Source organism: Colias croceus, chromosome Z, assembly GCF_905220415.1.
Source record: "Colias croceus chromosome Z, ilColCroc2.1".
NCBI classification, from domain to species: Eukaryota; Metazoa; Arthropoda; class Insecta; order Lepidoptera; family Pieridae; genus Colias; species Colias croceus.
This window is the reverse complement of record NC_059568.1, coordinates 12,699,098-12,715,514: the sequence shown is the minus strand read 5'-3', so window position 1 is coordinate 12,715,514 and position 16,417 is coordinate 12,699,098. Positions and strand designations below refer to the sequence as shown.

The 16,417-nt window shown below is 33.3% G+C and overlaps 1 protein-coding gene across 2 annotated transcripts; it reads left to right on the top strand.

Annotated features, from left to right (window-relative positions):
- The first annotated feature begins 2,050 nt into the window (after positions 1–2,050).
- Positions 2,051–15,918, top strand: LOC123705118 (polypeptide N-acetylgalactosaminyltransferase 35A). 2 transcript variants are annotated; one of them, XM_045653749.1, is made up of 11 exons: positions 2,051–2,263; positions 2,556–2,828; positions 2,933–3,068; positions 3,144–3,585; positions 4,140–4,380; positions 5,180–5,325; positions 6,027–6,179; positions 9,765–9,982; positions 10,683–10,812; positions 13,118–13,252; positions 13,975–15,918. In XM_045653749.1, exons 1-11 carry the CDS (start codon positions 2,167–2,169, stop codon positions 14,110–14,112), a joined length of 2,109 nt encoding a protein of 702 aa, XP_045509705.1. In that variant the 5' UTR covers positions 2,051–2,166; the 3' UTR covers positions 14,113–15,918. The 2 variants fall into 2 exon arrangements, with proteins under 2 accessions (XP_045509705.1, XP_045509706.1); XM_045653750.1 differs by having other exon boundaries at positions 2,055–2,263; positions 2,655–2,828.
- The last annotated feature ends 499 nt before the right edge of the window (positions 15,919–16,417 follow it).

The following is a 16,417-nucleotide window of genomic DNA, read 5'->3' as shown; positions in this document are numbered from 1 at the left end:
ACGCAGCGGGCGTGTAGATTAAGAATATTTGGATTTTGTAATGTTTGTCCTTATCGAGAAATCTTCCATCCTTCTCTTTAGGCCCCGTTTCCACCTGCAAGTAAACTTCTGCAAGAACTGTCCGACAGTCTGTCTGACAGCAGCTTGCATGTGTAAACTATGTTGCAAGTTCTGTCGCGACAGTTTGTCAAGCGCTTCTTGCGAGAAGTTGCGACAGCATGTGTAAACATGACTGCGTCTACTCGCGACAGTTCTCGCAGCTTATCGGTCTAGTTCCGTATATCTCGCAGCAAGCTGCAAGTATCGCCCACATGGCTTTTGATTTTTGTTTATTTGAAATTAATGAGTCGTGAATGCTCTTGTGAAGAATGAAGAAACTATAAAGTCAATAGGATTATATGAGATCTTAAGATGGAATAATGTGATTATTTTTTGAAAATGAAGTGAAATGAAAATTTATTTGTTGAGTTGTGGTTACAAAGTTTTTATAATAAATTTCATGTCCGCACAATTCACCAACAAATTGGCATACAATATATTTATATTATGCTTATCTAATTTTATAATTTAACTAAGTTATTATTTAAACAATATATTATTTACATTAGTTCATTAGATCATTTTACATTAAATAGTACACATTATAAATTATAGTATACGATTTATTTCACAAAATAGAATAGAAAAATTGTAACAGTAATTCCTATCCCGTCACTCGCAAGATCTGGTGTGTAAACACCTCCGCGATAAGTTGCGATAGTATGATGCGCGAGCTTCTTGCATGACATTTATTGCAGCAATAAATTGCAGGATATGTAAACGACATTGCAAGTAACTCATGCAAGACTTCCGCGAGTTTACTTGCAGGTGGAAACGGGGCCTTAGACCTTTCAAGTTTCAAAATTAGGAGCCGCCCAAAGGTCCGTATGTATAGGTTCACGATAAATTTAAAAACGACTAAACCAATTTTCATTCTATTTCCACAAATGTAAAGCGTGGTTCTTGAATAATATTTAGCATAGACAATGTATAACACCCTTGATAACACCAGCTAATAAGACGTAAAATTATTTATGGCAATATTTTTCATATATTTTATAACTGCCAGAATCTCAGAGCAATAAACCTATTATTGCTCTGAGGCCAGAATACTTCCGCAAGAAATTTCCCGACCAAGTCCCAACCTTGGTCCCAACCAAGAAGCTATAAGCTTCTTGGTCCCAACCATGTCCCAACAGTCTGTCTGACAGCAGCTTGCAAGTCTGGCGGCGTTTCCACCTGCAATTAGTAGACTTGCAAGCTGCTGTCAGACAGACTGTCGGACATTTCTTGCGGAAGTTTTCTTGCAGATGGAAACGCGGGTAAGTCGTTTAGTTTTATACAGAGAAATTAAAATTTAAGTCTGGCATAATATTATTATATAAATCCATTTTCGCCTGTAAAATATAAACGTAAACAGTACACAACTTTTAATGGAACAGAATGAGAGTTTTAGTAGGTTTATCAGAAGTTTGTCTTCGTTCGGCCTCTTAAAAATTAAATAAATTTATATATTATATTATCAAAGTACAAGGTAGTAGTTCAAAGTAGTTCAAGTTTAAGTAGAAGTAGCGTTTAGCTACTATTATGTATTCAGTGGTAGAAGACAGACTAGATATTTTGTTCACATTTTGTTGATTTTTTTCCATTCGTTCCATTGAATTACTTCCATACCACAGGCAATACAAACGTTTTTGCCTTTATTCCTACATTATAATAATATGTGGTTAATAATGATCAATAAATAATATGTTATCTATGACCACAGACTATTTGTGACGTGATTGATGTCACCTGTGGATGTCACTGTCAGAAGTGTCAGAACAATATTGTTTGGACTTGAATGTTGTTCAACTACGGATGTCTACAAACATTAGTGTTTTTAATTGTTTAGATAGTTTAGATACAAGTAAAATATTGTTGAATAATATAATATTTAAAAATGTGTCGCTTTGTTATTTAACATAATATAATTCTTCTTTTCAGAAAATATTATGATATTGACCATCATGTATCGTACTTTACTACCAAGTTAAATAATTACGCGATACATTTAAAAACTGCGTGTTCGCATAAATTCTTGAAAAAGGATTTATTCAGTAAATATATTCTGAGTTAAAACTGAAAATGGGCAGAATAAATAATTCATTCCTCTGGGGAATACTTTTTGCATCTGCGACGTGGAGTATTTCGCTTTACCTATATTGGTTATTGAATATGAGCGGTGAGTTTTTAATATTAAATATACACATATTTACGTGAATGTTTTCTGTTTATTAATTTGTCCGTCTTGTGCATGAAAACTTTAAATTATGCTATGATAATATTAAACATAGTTTGCGTCAGTAAACTAGTTTTCTAATAGGTCGTGATTGTGGTTTGTCCAGTTTTGCGAGTTATAACAACCTTTATTATGTTATCGAACTTCTATTGTTTCCATGCTTTTGTATACATTCCATGACCTATAAAATTTATATGCCATATTCATCTTGTTTGATAGATGTTCATGGTTTTAGGTGAAAGTTCAATAAAAAATTCAGAAAACGGGATACATTATCGCCTTATCAATACTGAAGAAAGAAATCGTTTAAAAAACAATGACAAATCTATTGCAGCATTGGAGGGCAAAAATCTTCTATATGATAATCCCAAAGCAAATGATAGATTTGGAAATAAAATGTGGAAAAATCAAAGAGATCATTCGGATTATTTAAGAAAAATTATCTTAAAAGAAAAATTTGCTAGGCAATTTCAACAAAAATCATTTGCAAAAGTAGACAAGAGTCTGGGTGAGTCCAAAAGCAACTTTTTATTTTATAAAATTGAAAAAGGGAAATTCAAAATATTACTTGTGTATTTTGTCATAGTTAATGATAATGCATGTTATTTTCAGAAAGTCAATTTGGTTTAATTCGTAATGCAGAAGATGTTAGAATCAGAGAGAAAGGTTACAATGTCCATGCATTCAACACTCTTATCTCACAACGAATTGGTAACCACCGAGAAGTTCCTGACACTAGATATAAATTGTAAGTAATTAATAACTACTTCAATAATTGTTGATTTTCCACAATTCCCATATTTATATACTTATTATATTGCAGATGTGCCACACAAAAGTATCCCTATAAACTTCCAAAAGCATCCATTATAATTTGCTTTTATAATGAACACTTTGAAACACTTATGAGGTCCGTGCACTCAATATTGGACCGTACAGAACAAATATATTTAAAGGAGATAATACTGATTGATGACTACAGTGACATAGAAGGCCTGCACGATAAGGTTCAAAAGGCTGTGAATGAACTAAACAGCAACATGAGGAAGGAAGAAGAAATGCTTGAAACAAATAATATAGACCCTGACAATATTGTTGCTGACCATATAAATGACGATAACAATGTGGAGAACCTTAAGAAAACTACAGATAGTAGCACTGGCAAATTGAAGAAGAGTGGATTAAATATACGGCTTCTAAAAACTAGTAAGAGGGAAGGATTGATTCGCGCAAGGTTGTATGGAGCTGATAATAGTGTGGGTGAGGTAAGTCAAATTAAATACCTAAAAGTATCTTGGATTAAGCAAATCCATACTAATATTATAAATGCGAAAGTAACTCTGTCTGTCTGTCTGTTACTCAATCACGGCTAAACTACTGAATCAATTTGCATGAAATTTGGTATGGAGATATTTTGATACCTTAGAAAAGACATAGGCTACTTTTTATTGCGAAATATGTACCACGGGCGAAGCCGGGGCGGACCGCTAGTTAAATATAATTATGTCAATATATGCTGATATGCTTGAAACTTAGTATTGTGTTATTAGAAGAATTTAAGTCCTATGATCTGTCAGATCTAATATTTATATATTTCACTAGCTAACCGCCCGCGGCTTCGCCCGCTTTCTCTAAAACGGTTTGAGATTTAAACTAGTTATCCTATCTCTCAAGTTGGATCGAACTGCACATGGTGTGCAAATTTTATTATAATTGGTTAAGTGGTTTAGGAGTCCATTGTGACACGAAATTTATATATATTAAGATAAATACAGAGTTTTATTTATTTTAAATTTAAATAAATACAATTTAATTTTAGGTACTACTTTTCCTAGACTCTCATATAGAAGTGAATGTTAATTGGCTGCCACCGTTACTGTCTCGACTCTCTGAGGGAGTAGATGGGGTTAGCACTCGCTATTCCCCCCGTGTGGTCGCTCCCATTATTGATGTGATAAACGCTGATACATTTGACTATACTGGCAGTCCTTTAGTGAGAGGCGGCTTCAACTGGGGGCTACACTTTAAGTGGGATAATCTGCCAAAGGGCACATTGAATGGTGAGTACGGTTTTAGACAATTATCATGTTTATGTTTCAAACTTACAATCAGTTGCAAGGCTCCATCTGTTTTCTGTGAAAAATTAATGTTGTTATAGCTATGAACAAAACTATATAAGTTTATAACTTATATAAACTTGATAATGATAAAGGACTGTCATTGGTGTTCTGTAAAGTATTCAATTTATCTAATCCATACTAATATTATAAATGCGAAAGTAACTCTGTCTGTCTGTCTGTAACTCAATCACGCCTAAACTACAGAACCAATTTTCATGAAATTTGGTATGGAGATATTTTGCCCAAGAAAGGACATAGGCTACTTTTTTTCCCGGGGAAATGACGCAATCCCGGAAATCCCACGGGAACGGGAACTATGCGGGTTTTTCTTTGACTGCGCGGGCGAAGCCGCGGGCGGAAACCTAGTATCTAATAAATACATAAAATTTTCGTGTCGTGGTGTTTGAAGTTAGTATGAGAATTGAACAAAGTCTATTTTTCACACCCCGAAGTGATAAGAGAAAGGCGGAACAATGTTTGCTGGGACAGCCAGTATTTCTATAATGGCAGGGTAATAAATTGAGTGGTCGCGGAAGAATTCTAATCAATACCCGCGGCCCCATCATTAAAGCGGCTCGACGGAACACAGTGGGGTTTTAGTCGGTAAGAATCCGACATAACCCACGGCTCCTTCCCCGGGGGCCGTGGGTATCTTTGGAAGATTTCCCCACTATAAAAAAAAAAGTATAAAAAAAGGGCAATAAATTGAGTGCTTTTGGTAATTTTCATAACTTTGCAGAAGAATCAGACTTCGTGAAGCCAATTAAGTCGCCAACAATAGCGGGTGGACTGTTTGCTGTATATCGCGAATATTTCAATAAGATTGGTAAATACGATGCGGGGATGAATCTCTGGGGCGGTGAAAATTTGGAGATATCGTTCAGGGTAAATGTTATCTATACTAATACTAGCTTACCGCCCGCGGCTTTGCCCGCTGTCTCTAAAACGATTTGAGATTAAAACTATCCTATCTCTCAAGTTGGATCGAACTGCACATGGTGTGCGAATTTTATTATAATCGGTTAAGTGGTTTAGGAGTCCATTGAGGACAAACATTGTGACACGAGATTTATATTATATATTAAGATTATATAGCTGAAGAGTTTGTTTGTTTGTTTGAACGCACTAATCTCGGGAACTACTGGTCTGATTTGAACATTTAGATAGCCCATTTATCGAGGAAGGTTATAGGCTATATTTCATCAAGCTACGGGCAACAGGAGTGGAGCCACGGGGGTGAAACTACGCGGAGCAGCTATTAAACAATATATTAAGTTAACTGCTTTCATATCATGTCATTATTAAGTTCTTTGCATTACTATTTAAAGCAAAATTTACTATTTATGTTAAAAGCCTTGAGGATTAAATAAAAAAAAAATCCTATCTTATTTCACTTCAGATGCATATGCTTATTTGTGTTTAAACTTCAAAGAAGTATCATTGTCAATACAAACAACATTATGTATTTTTTTATAATACTGTGTGTATTAGTCGAATTAATATTAATGTGAATTAGTTAAATTGCCAATGCTATCCTACATAAGAAAACATTTGATAAAATTGCACTAACAACACTTGTCTTGTAGATATGGATGTGTGGAGGAACATTGGAGTTGGTACCTTGCAGTCGTGTCGGTCACGTGTTCAGGAAACGTAGACCTTATGGCCTTGGTGATAAGGAGGATTTCATGCTGCATAACTCGATGCGGATGGCGCGAGTGTGGATGGATGAATATGTGGTAAGTATTTTGGAGATAAATTCTATTAGCATTGTTTATACTGCGGATTCAATTTCAGACTTAAACATCGATGGAGATAGGAGGGCTGCAATGATTCATTGTTTATTTATAGATAAATATTTTGCACTCAAAGTTCCGGCAGTTGGTTAAATAAAAAATAATAAACATCTTTTCACTATTGAGTGTAGCGTTAAGTTCCTATTTCCTAAAACAAAAAGCCAGCTTTGCTTCGAATGCAATATCACATGATATGTACATAGATGGACTATAAGAAAATTACACAGTTTAATATTTACATCATTCCAACTTAGACATGCTAAAATTCATGATTTGCTCACGAAAAGGACTAGACTTCAAATGTATCTCTTTCATTTTACAAACAAGAAAATATATAACTATTATGGAAACAAAATCCCATAAGCAACATAAGTAATAAGTAGACACAAATTATTTATTTATGTAGCCTATGTAGTATGTACTCACTAGCAAAATTCTGATGATTACAATATAAGTTAAAATACGTCCAGCGGTTTGGGCTGCAGGACGTGCCAAAAATACACACACTCATAAAACATACCTAACCCTCGTTCTGAAAACTTAAAACTTAAGCTGTACAGTAGCCACGGACATTTTCAGAATTAATAAATACAAATCTAATATATAAAAATCAATGCCACTTTTCGTTGTAATTCCATAACTCGAGAACGGCTGAACCGATTTCGATAATTCTTTTTTTATTATATTCCTTGAAGTACGAGGATGGTTCTTATGTAGAGAAAACGTTAATATGTACCACGGGCGAAGCCGGGGCGGACCGCTAGTCTAATATATAAAAATCAATGCCACTTTTCGTTGTAATTCCATAACTCGAGAACGGCTGAACCGATTTCGATAATTCTTTTTTTATTATATTCCTTGAAGTACGAGGATGGTTCTTATGTAGAGAAAACGTTAATATGTACCACGGGCGAAGCCGGGGCGGACCGCTAGTTATTTTATAAAAATTATATATTATTACATTACATACGACCACTTTTGATTTTTCACTTATGATATGATTTTCTACTCAATATTTTGTACATTCATATAAAGGAGCCTATGTTACTCCTGAATATTTTAGTTTTCTGTTGGTGAAATAATTTTATTAATGATCTTTTCGGTCCTATGATCAAAAAACATATTGTGAATAAGGTTATAAACTTTATCTCTTACCTATTACATTTGTATAGACTCGTATTATTGTGAATATAATTTAGTGGTTTTCACTGAATTACAGAAATATACACGTAAATTTAAAATAATATAAAACTTTTGACAAATAATATTGTGTACCTATACTATACACACATGTAACTTTTCTTTACTCATTTTACTATAAATATGAGTACACAATTTTATATAAATTAAAATTACTAATAATAGTTCTAGTTAGGGCCGATTTTTCAATGCTTGGATAAAACTTATCCGTCCAATACAAGAAGCTTATATCAGATGTAAGCTTCTTGGTCCAATAAAGTATTACACGATAATATTAAAATGTCACGTAAACTGTCAAATACGGGCAATTAGAATACGTTTTTAAAATGGTAGTTTTATACATTATTCAACGAATAAGTTTTATCCAAGCATTGAAAAATCGGCCCTAAATTAGTTTACATCTTAATTGTAAGATTCAAATATCAATTTGAAGGTATGATAGGTTAGAAAGGAGATTGCCCAAGTGACTATGGCACTTGGTATCGCAATCAAACTTATTGTGTCAAGATGAAATATAGCTCAATTTGAAGCTTGATGTTAGTACTTTTAGAAACGATTAAAGTTTTTATAAAAATAAGCCGCAGTTCGCGACAATAAAAATAAAACAAAAGTTTTATTCAACGCTTCAAAAAAATACTTTATCGAGTTTAAACTAACGATGAACGTTAAGTTTTACATTTATTACATAGGTAATATTTTAATTTACAAGATAAATGTGAAAAGTAAATCGTAATAAACATTATTTCAAAATAAATAACGTCGAACAATGCGTCGAACATATTCATTCAACTATGACATATGACGCAGGACGCCTGCAAGAGAGATAGATATATGTGTCAAAACAAAAACTTTTACTTTTATTTCTATTTATTCGGTATAATTACGACTTAATAGTGATAAATATGATCATTATAAATACAAATAGGAATTAACAATATCACGAACACGTGACACAACTAGTATTTTACCGATTCCATACGTGGTCATACATGTTTCAAAAGAATAACTTTTACTATTATTTCAATTTATCCGGTATAATTAAGACTTAATATTGATACATATGACCATTATAAATACAAATAGGAATTAACAATATCACGAATACGTGGCACAACTAAAATTTTACCGATACCACCCGTGGTCATTCTCCTTTAAAAATCAAATATTAATCAATTATTTTATAATAATTTTAGAATGAAATTGAATTACTGGATTTAATTCGTTACATATTGCATTATTAGTTCTGTACAATATATCAAAAGTATAATAATAGTTTTCTAAAGATATCGAATGATAATAGTTAGTTAGGTATAACTTATAACAATTCAGTATAAATAGTTTAAAATATATCAAAATGATGAGGGTAGTACGAGGCGACGTCGTCTCAACCAGTCTCAACTACCGACAGAATTAAACAAAATACATAGGTTTTAGGCTGAGCACACGCTACGCGTGCACTAAACTGCGCGCTTTTTATCGCTTATCTGTAACCGCCGAGAAATTTAGAATTTAAATTTATAAGTGTATTAATGTACTGATATAAGAAAGGTAACTTGATACGTTTTGAACACGATCTATTACCAAGCGATTTTCGTGTGTCCCATAGTAAAAGTAAGTCATGTGCAATGTAAAATGTACTTGAATAGCGATTAACCGAGATCTGTTTATATTCTCTCGATTAAGATGATATATGTTCTAACACACTGCTTGCAATACTGTATGAAAGGTACCAAAAAAAGATATTCTGATTAATTATCGTGATACCTACTGTCGCACATCAATGTACAATCTGTAAAAGTTTATTTTCTAATGTCTTTGATATTTTAATTTTAATAACAGAGAGGTAGGTCTTTAATTAAGTGAAGCGTCAATCGCAGTGCATCGGTATTGCGTTTTCAGTTAGACATAAAAAAGTTCGCGCAGTTTGTGCTCAGCCTAGCGAACCATCTATTTAAGCAGAGGCCGTCGTTTGAAAGTTCCTTTTTCGTCACGATTGTTCACGATCACGCACGTGGCCACACTGACCACGCACGTCGTCAGTATGGCCACGTGCGTGGCAATCTTGTTCTTCGCTTCTGTAAGTAATTTGTAATTAGTGTAATCTTATTTCTTTAATATGAAAAAGTTAATTAATCTTATATCTGGCGATAAATTGTTACCGGTGAGTTTAATAGTAAATATTTAACCTGTTTTATAGTTACGTGGTTCCGACCGGTTTTTCCACGTTGTGTTTGGTTTTTATATCATCCGTTCTATTTTAAATTGAGATTTTGATTGAATTTTGAATTGAGATTTTTCGTGAAATAATAAAATCTTGGAATATTCCAGAACAAAGTTATCGAACAAAACCCATCGGCTGCCCACGTGTCGATAGGCGACATTAGCGACCGCCAGAAACTTAGGAAGGAATTGCAATGCAAGTCATTTAAATGGTATTTAGAAAACGTGTATCCTGAAATGGAAGCCGGCGAAGATACGATCGCTAAGAAGAGAATTGAAGCTCTTAACGATCCGGAGAAGAATAAGTTTCAGCCGTGGCATTCGAGGTGAATATTATTTTTTAATGTTTGTGGTTCTTAATTATTTCATTATGAATTTTAGTGCAATAACAAATGGACATTGGTATAATATAGGTGTTCGATTGAATTTTTTCCGAAACACGTGCTTAAATGCACACGTGTTTCTTAAGAAGTTAATAAGGTTAACACAAATGAATTTACTTAGATCTCATAAACTACTTAAATTCTATTTAATAAGCGAACTTTATTTAAGCTATTTATTGGTTTATTTTTAAGCAAGTGCTTAAACTTTTATAAAACTTATTCTTTCCTAATATTTGAGCGTTTCTACTCACGATGCAAACGACGAGTTTTGATTTTGATTTTATTTTTTGGTTGAATAGTGAAAAAGTGGGGTTGTGGGAGTGTTTTGCCACGTGTAATGCCAAATGGCCGCTACAACAAAATGGCGGATTAAATATATTCACATGTTCTCAATATAGGCATCGAAAGTGCTTGACTAGTAGAATACTAAACAGACATCAACATTATTTTACAAATTAGTGCAATAATAGTAATATTTTTTTTTTAAATTTAAGCTACTCTCCCGGATACACTATTTTTTAACAGTTTATAAATTTATAATTTAAATAAAGCGCACAAATTATACATTATTTTCATTTTACAAATAAAGACCAATAGGGATATGTACCAAGGAAAGGATATGTACCAAGATATTTGTTTTCAGAAAACGCAATTACACGGATTCATACCAAATACGGCTCAAGAATACTTCGCTATGCATCCAGAGTGCGACTGACATCAAAACCAAAGGCAGCGGCCTGATTCTTGCTGGATGTATAAGAATTATCAATCAGGTATTTATTTATTCTATTCATAAAGGTACCTTACAGCTGTTATTAAGATAGATTATGCAAATTACATATAAAAATGCCAATTCATTATGATTTCTGTGTATATAAATACTATAAACTATATTTGGTATATATTAAGTAATCCATACTTATAATTAAATTAGAGCGTCTGTTTGCAATATTAATATTTTAGATAGATTTTTGCTAATTGAATATGGACGTATACGCGGTATATATGTCGTGGTCATATCGTAGATTTGATCATTTCATGATATGAGTGGCCATTTCACGAAATGGTCGCATATCGTGAAATGGCCAACATAGTTTGATCAGATCGTTAAATCGTCAACGTTTCACGATTTGGTCATCCACATTTGGCCAGATCGTATAAAATATAAAGAGTCCATAAAATATTAAAAAATTTCAGAATAACTATATTCTAAAAACTTGTTTAATGTCATTTAAGTTAGTGCTGCGGCAGCGGCCGGCGAATGCCAGAAGCGAATCGTTTTTGCAATAGAAAACAATTAGGTTAGGTTAGGTTACACTTTGATAAACAACGCACGAGCCGAGCGAGCAAAGCGAGCGTGCCGCGGCAGCGGCCGGCGAGTGCCAGAAGCGGATCACTTTTTAAAAAACAAACAATTATAATAATTTAGAAGTAGTTCTTAAATTATTTTATTTAAGTCGCATTTTTTCTTAAATACATATATAAGATATCCACATTTTCCATAGTACTCGTACCTCTTCGTCGTAAATTCTTTGCTATGACTTTCTTCATAATATTGTTATTGTTTAATATTGAATGAATTATGAAGTTTTTAACTTCGAATAATTTAATTTTCGGCAGCGGCCGCCATCTTATCACATAAACACAGAGCTTGCAGCGCCTCTACCAACGATTAATGTAACTATTTTACGATATGATCAAATAATTTTGGTCATTTCATGAAAAAACCGTGTGTGAATTGGCCATATCGTGAAACGATTTCTTATCATTGATCTGCCCAAACCACATCATGATGTGGCCAAACTAAATTGGCCATTTCACGATATGCGACCATTTCGTGAAATGGCCACTCATATCATGAAATGATCAAATCTACGATATGACCACGACATATATACAGAAAAAGTATTTTTTTAATTTTTGTCTGTCTAATCTCTGCAACGGCTTAACCGATTATGACAAAACTATCACCGACTGATAGCCGATGTAATAAGAAGTAACTTAAGCTACTTTGTATTCAGATATTTTATAAGGTTAAGGAACATTAGGATTAAAAGGAAAACTTATTTATATATCTTTACATATATAAATATTAAATTGTAGAAGACTTTCGTGCAAAAATAGCTAGATAGATATTTATGCGTGCGATTGATCGCGATGATAGCTAGTATTATATGTAAATGCGAAAGTAACTCTGTACGTTTAATTCGCTTTCACGCCTTCACTGCTAAACCGATTTTGATGTTTCGGACAGACATAGACTAGAAAGGGAGATGAACTGAAACGAATATAATTAATAGGTTATGAAAGTATTTATGGCTATTTATTGCGAGAGTTTAGAACGAGAAGAAAATAAAATTGTCATAATATTTTATAGTTTTTATTCAGTCCTCTCATAATTACTTAGATATCTCTATAAAGGAAGATTTTAACCGACGTTTTCCAAAACACGCATAGGTTTTCATTTCGTAGCGTATATTTATTTTTTATATAGTTTATAACTATTATTAATGTTACACTGTTGAAGGTAATTTATTTTTCGAGCGTCTGTCTATATCTATACGGTCTTCTTAAATTAAATTGAGATTTATCAATAATTTAAAATTGAATCCGGTTGCATTTTGAAAATTCAGGGGTGAATGCATGCAATGCGGTGTATTTGATTAGCATTTTTAGTATTCGCGGGACGTTCTTAATAAAACTTTTTCTTTCTATTAGAGAGTTTGTAATTCTACGGGAAAAGGAGGATCAATATTTTTTAATATGGAATTGAGAAAGTCGTGTGAAAGATTTTTCAATCGGGGATTGTGTTTCGAAAACATTAGAGATTTGTTTGATTTGTTTTTAGTCCGATTTATATTATACTAGCGGTCCGCCCCGGCTTCGCCCGTGGTACTTATTACGCAATAAAAAGTAGCCTATGCCCTTTCTCGGGTATCAAAATATCTCCATACCAAATTTCATGCAAATTGGTTCAGTAGTTTAGGCGTGATTGAGTAACAGACAGACATAGTAACTTTCGCATTTATAATATTAAGTATGGATGTTAAGTTTATTACGGTCAATTTTGTTTAACAGATGTGGTTTGAGACGGACCGCAGCGAGCTGGTCCTGGGCAGGACACTTTGCTTGGACGCGGTGAACAACGTGTCCCCGATGCTGGGCAAGTGCCACGAGCTGGGCAGCACGCAGGAGTGGAAACACAAGGGATCGGTACGTGCCTTAAACATTTAAAATCAACTGTGCCCTGCGGTTTTACCCGCAGTGCTCCACTCCTGTTGGTCTTAGCCTATAGCCTTCCTCGATAAATGGGCTATCTAACACCGAAAGAATTCAAATCGGACCAGTAGTCTCTGAGATTAGCGCGATCAAACAAACAAACAAACTCTTCAGCTTTATAATATTAGTATAGACTATAGATAAAGCATGCACGTGCTTTATAGTAACTAGCTTTGTACAAAACAAATGTAATATTTAATTTGCAATAAAATGCAAATTATTTTACCCAAAAAAAATAACCGGCCTGGTGCGAGTCTTATTCGCGCACTGAAGGTTCCGTCAAAACCTGTTTTTTTAATGTTGCTGTAAACTTATATGTACTTTAATAATTTTTACATTATCTGTGCTATAAGACGATTCGTCCAAATTTCAAGATTCTGTGTGCACTCGGGTTTTGATTCCCTTGAGAATATAGAAATTTGTAAAAAAATTCAGCACAAACTACTGTATATATTTTGATTGCGTTGGCTTACAAGATTGATTTTTTCACAGCTTCAAGGAACGCTTGAGTATTCACTATAGGGCTTGATACCTCCACGTATTTCTGAGAAAATGTTTCTTGTTCCTGATCCTATAAGGGTTCCGTTTTTTCCTTTAGCGGTTTGGAACCCTAAAAAAACACATTTTTTTTCATAAATGAACGATTGTTTTTCCAGGCTGGAAGTCCCATATACAATACCGCAGCGGGGATGTGCCTGGGGGTGGAGCGTGCGTATCGCAACGAGCCCATACTGATGGTGATCTGCGACGATCGACCCAACAACCATTGGGACTTTGTGAGATCCAAGATTTAGTTTAGGACCTGACATATTCGTATTTCGGACATTTAACAGATTAGTATTTTTTCTAAAACTTTGGTATACACGGGACTCATATTTTCGTTTGTGAATTTGGTCAGATAGGGACATTTAAGGGATTTTTTAAGAATAAATATAGCATTAGGAGTCAATAATAATTGAAAGGTAAAATCAACTTGATTTCATAGTATGTTAATTTTGACAGGTTTTTTAATGAAAAAATATGGCATTATTCTCCTGGAAATTATATGAGGAGTTATTAAGTTTCTTGAAACGTAAACTTCGATTGGTCGTGCAAATATTAATAGTTTATATGCTTATATTAGATGAAATGGTAAGATATGTTTCTAAAGCCATATTTCTTTCATTAAAAATATATATTTTTGGACTATATTTTTGGCATTACAGGCTATCGAAATATTATTGACAACGTAGGTTTTACCAACGACATCATAAAATAATAGACACCGTCTTAATTTATACTGAGAAACTTATCATTCATATTGAGGTCAGCCATTAACTAAAACGCCTCCTGATCCCATTGTGGTATTATTACTACGTGTAGAGAAGTAGGTTTCTAAATGTGTAAAAGTACCAAAGGGAGGAAATTTTTCGATGGATGAGTTTCAGGAATTAATTTGCAATTAATTTTCGCGTTAAATCTCTAAAGAGATTGTTGGCGCCAGTTTAATTTAATGTATAATGAATTGTATTACATAATGTATTAAATAAATAAATATGTATTATCTGAAAATATTCTATTTTGATACGGTGTCTATTAGATTATAATGTCGTTGGATTGACCAATCAGCGGTTTTGGACTTTTTGTTATTACAACGTGCAATATTAATCTAGTTACTTTTGACAATTAACTCCTTTTTCACGGATTTAAAATAGGTATATTTAATAATTTCTTTCATTTTATTTATATGTAGGTATATCCCGACGATTCAGTACGACTATGCTTATTTACTAAAATAAAAAGCCGTAACTCTTTTTTATCTTAAATGTTAATTATTATATTTTGTACATATTTGGTTACATAATATTATAGAGTTGGTGCATAAGAGACATGAATTTTTGCTTGATCAGATAAAATATAACAATCTGTTTTAAATTTTGCTGTTTGAAGTTTGTGTGAATGGTAAATAATAATTTTCAGCATGGAACCAATTATTACTAATGAATTAATTCTACAAGTTATGCACTCGTATTATTAATATTTTGTTATAATTTTTGCCCACATCTTGCATATTAATCTTAGGAGTAATAGCAAACTAATTAATTTACATTAATTTTAACATCAGCATGAACAATATTATTGCCACCTGCGGTGTTCTCGAACAACTATGACATTGCAATTGGGGCCTTCAAGAAAAGAGCTTTTTTGTCCATTAAAGGACGGTAAAGCACCTGAGTGTTACAGGTGTTTATGGGCGGTGGTGACCACTTAACATAGGTGGCCCACCTGCCCCTTTGCTTGCTCTGACATAAAAATCATGTGCACGCTTATGCAAAATAATCTGTATTATTACACCAATCGATAAAAAATATATAAGTGATGCGGATAATAATTTTTGAGGAGAGCAGGAGGGTTTTCTTTTAAATTGTAAACTTTTTGTTTAAATTGATCAAGCAAAACTGATAAGATTTGTATGACCGCACTATAATGTATATGTTATGGTCAAACCCCGAAGCTCGGGCACTCGTAGGTCGGACTGGTCAATCCTCAGGTATGGCATTTCTAACCTGATTGGTCAGTTTACGTGATTTTCACTTTGTATTTGAGATGCTTTGGAATATACGGAAGTTAGTTTACAAGAATTGTTGGTGAGGCATTGAATTTAATTTTTATTGTTTCAATAAAAATTGGATCAACGTTTGGCCGAGTTTTGCAGTCACTTCTAGAATTGACTAGGCCAAAACCGAAACAGAATAACTTACGTTCGACGTTTGACTGAATAGTTGGGAGCTCCTAGGTTTGGGTAAAAAGGGTAAAATTCAAATTCCGCGAAGAAATTGTTTCGAGATTTGACTATAACATGTGTTAATATCCTCTAAGATCCCTTTAAGTACAAAGGATTCTTATATACTAGTATTTAATGTTAATCTTAACATCAGCATGAACTTTTATTTTATATATAAACATATATATATAAACATATATACATAAATTTTATTTTTGTAAAATTAATTTAGTTAGCTGCACGTATTTTTACGAATCTCAAATTTCGATAGGTTTAGGTATATTTTTATCCAACTTCAAAAAGAGGTTCTCAATTCGGCCGGTATACTTTTTTTC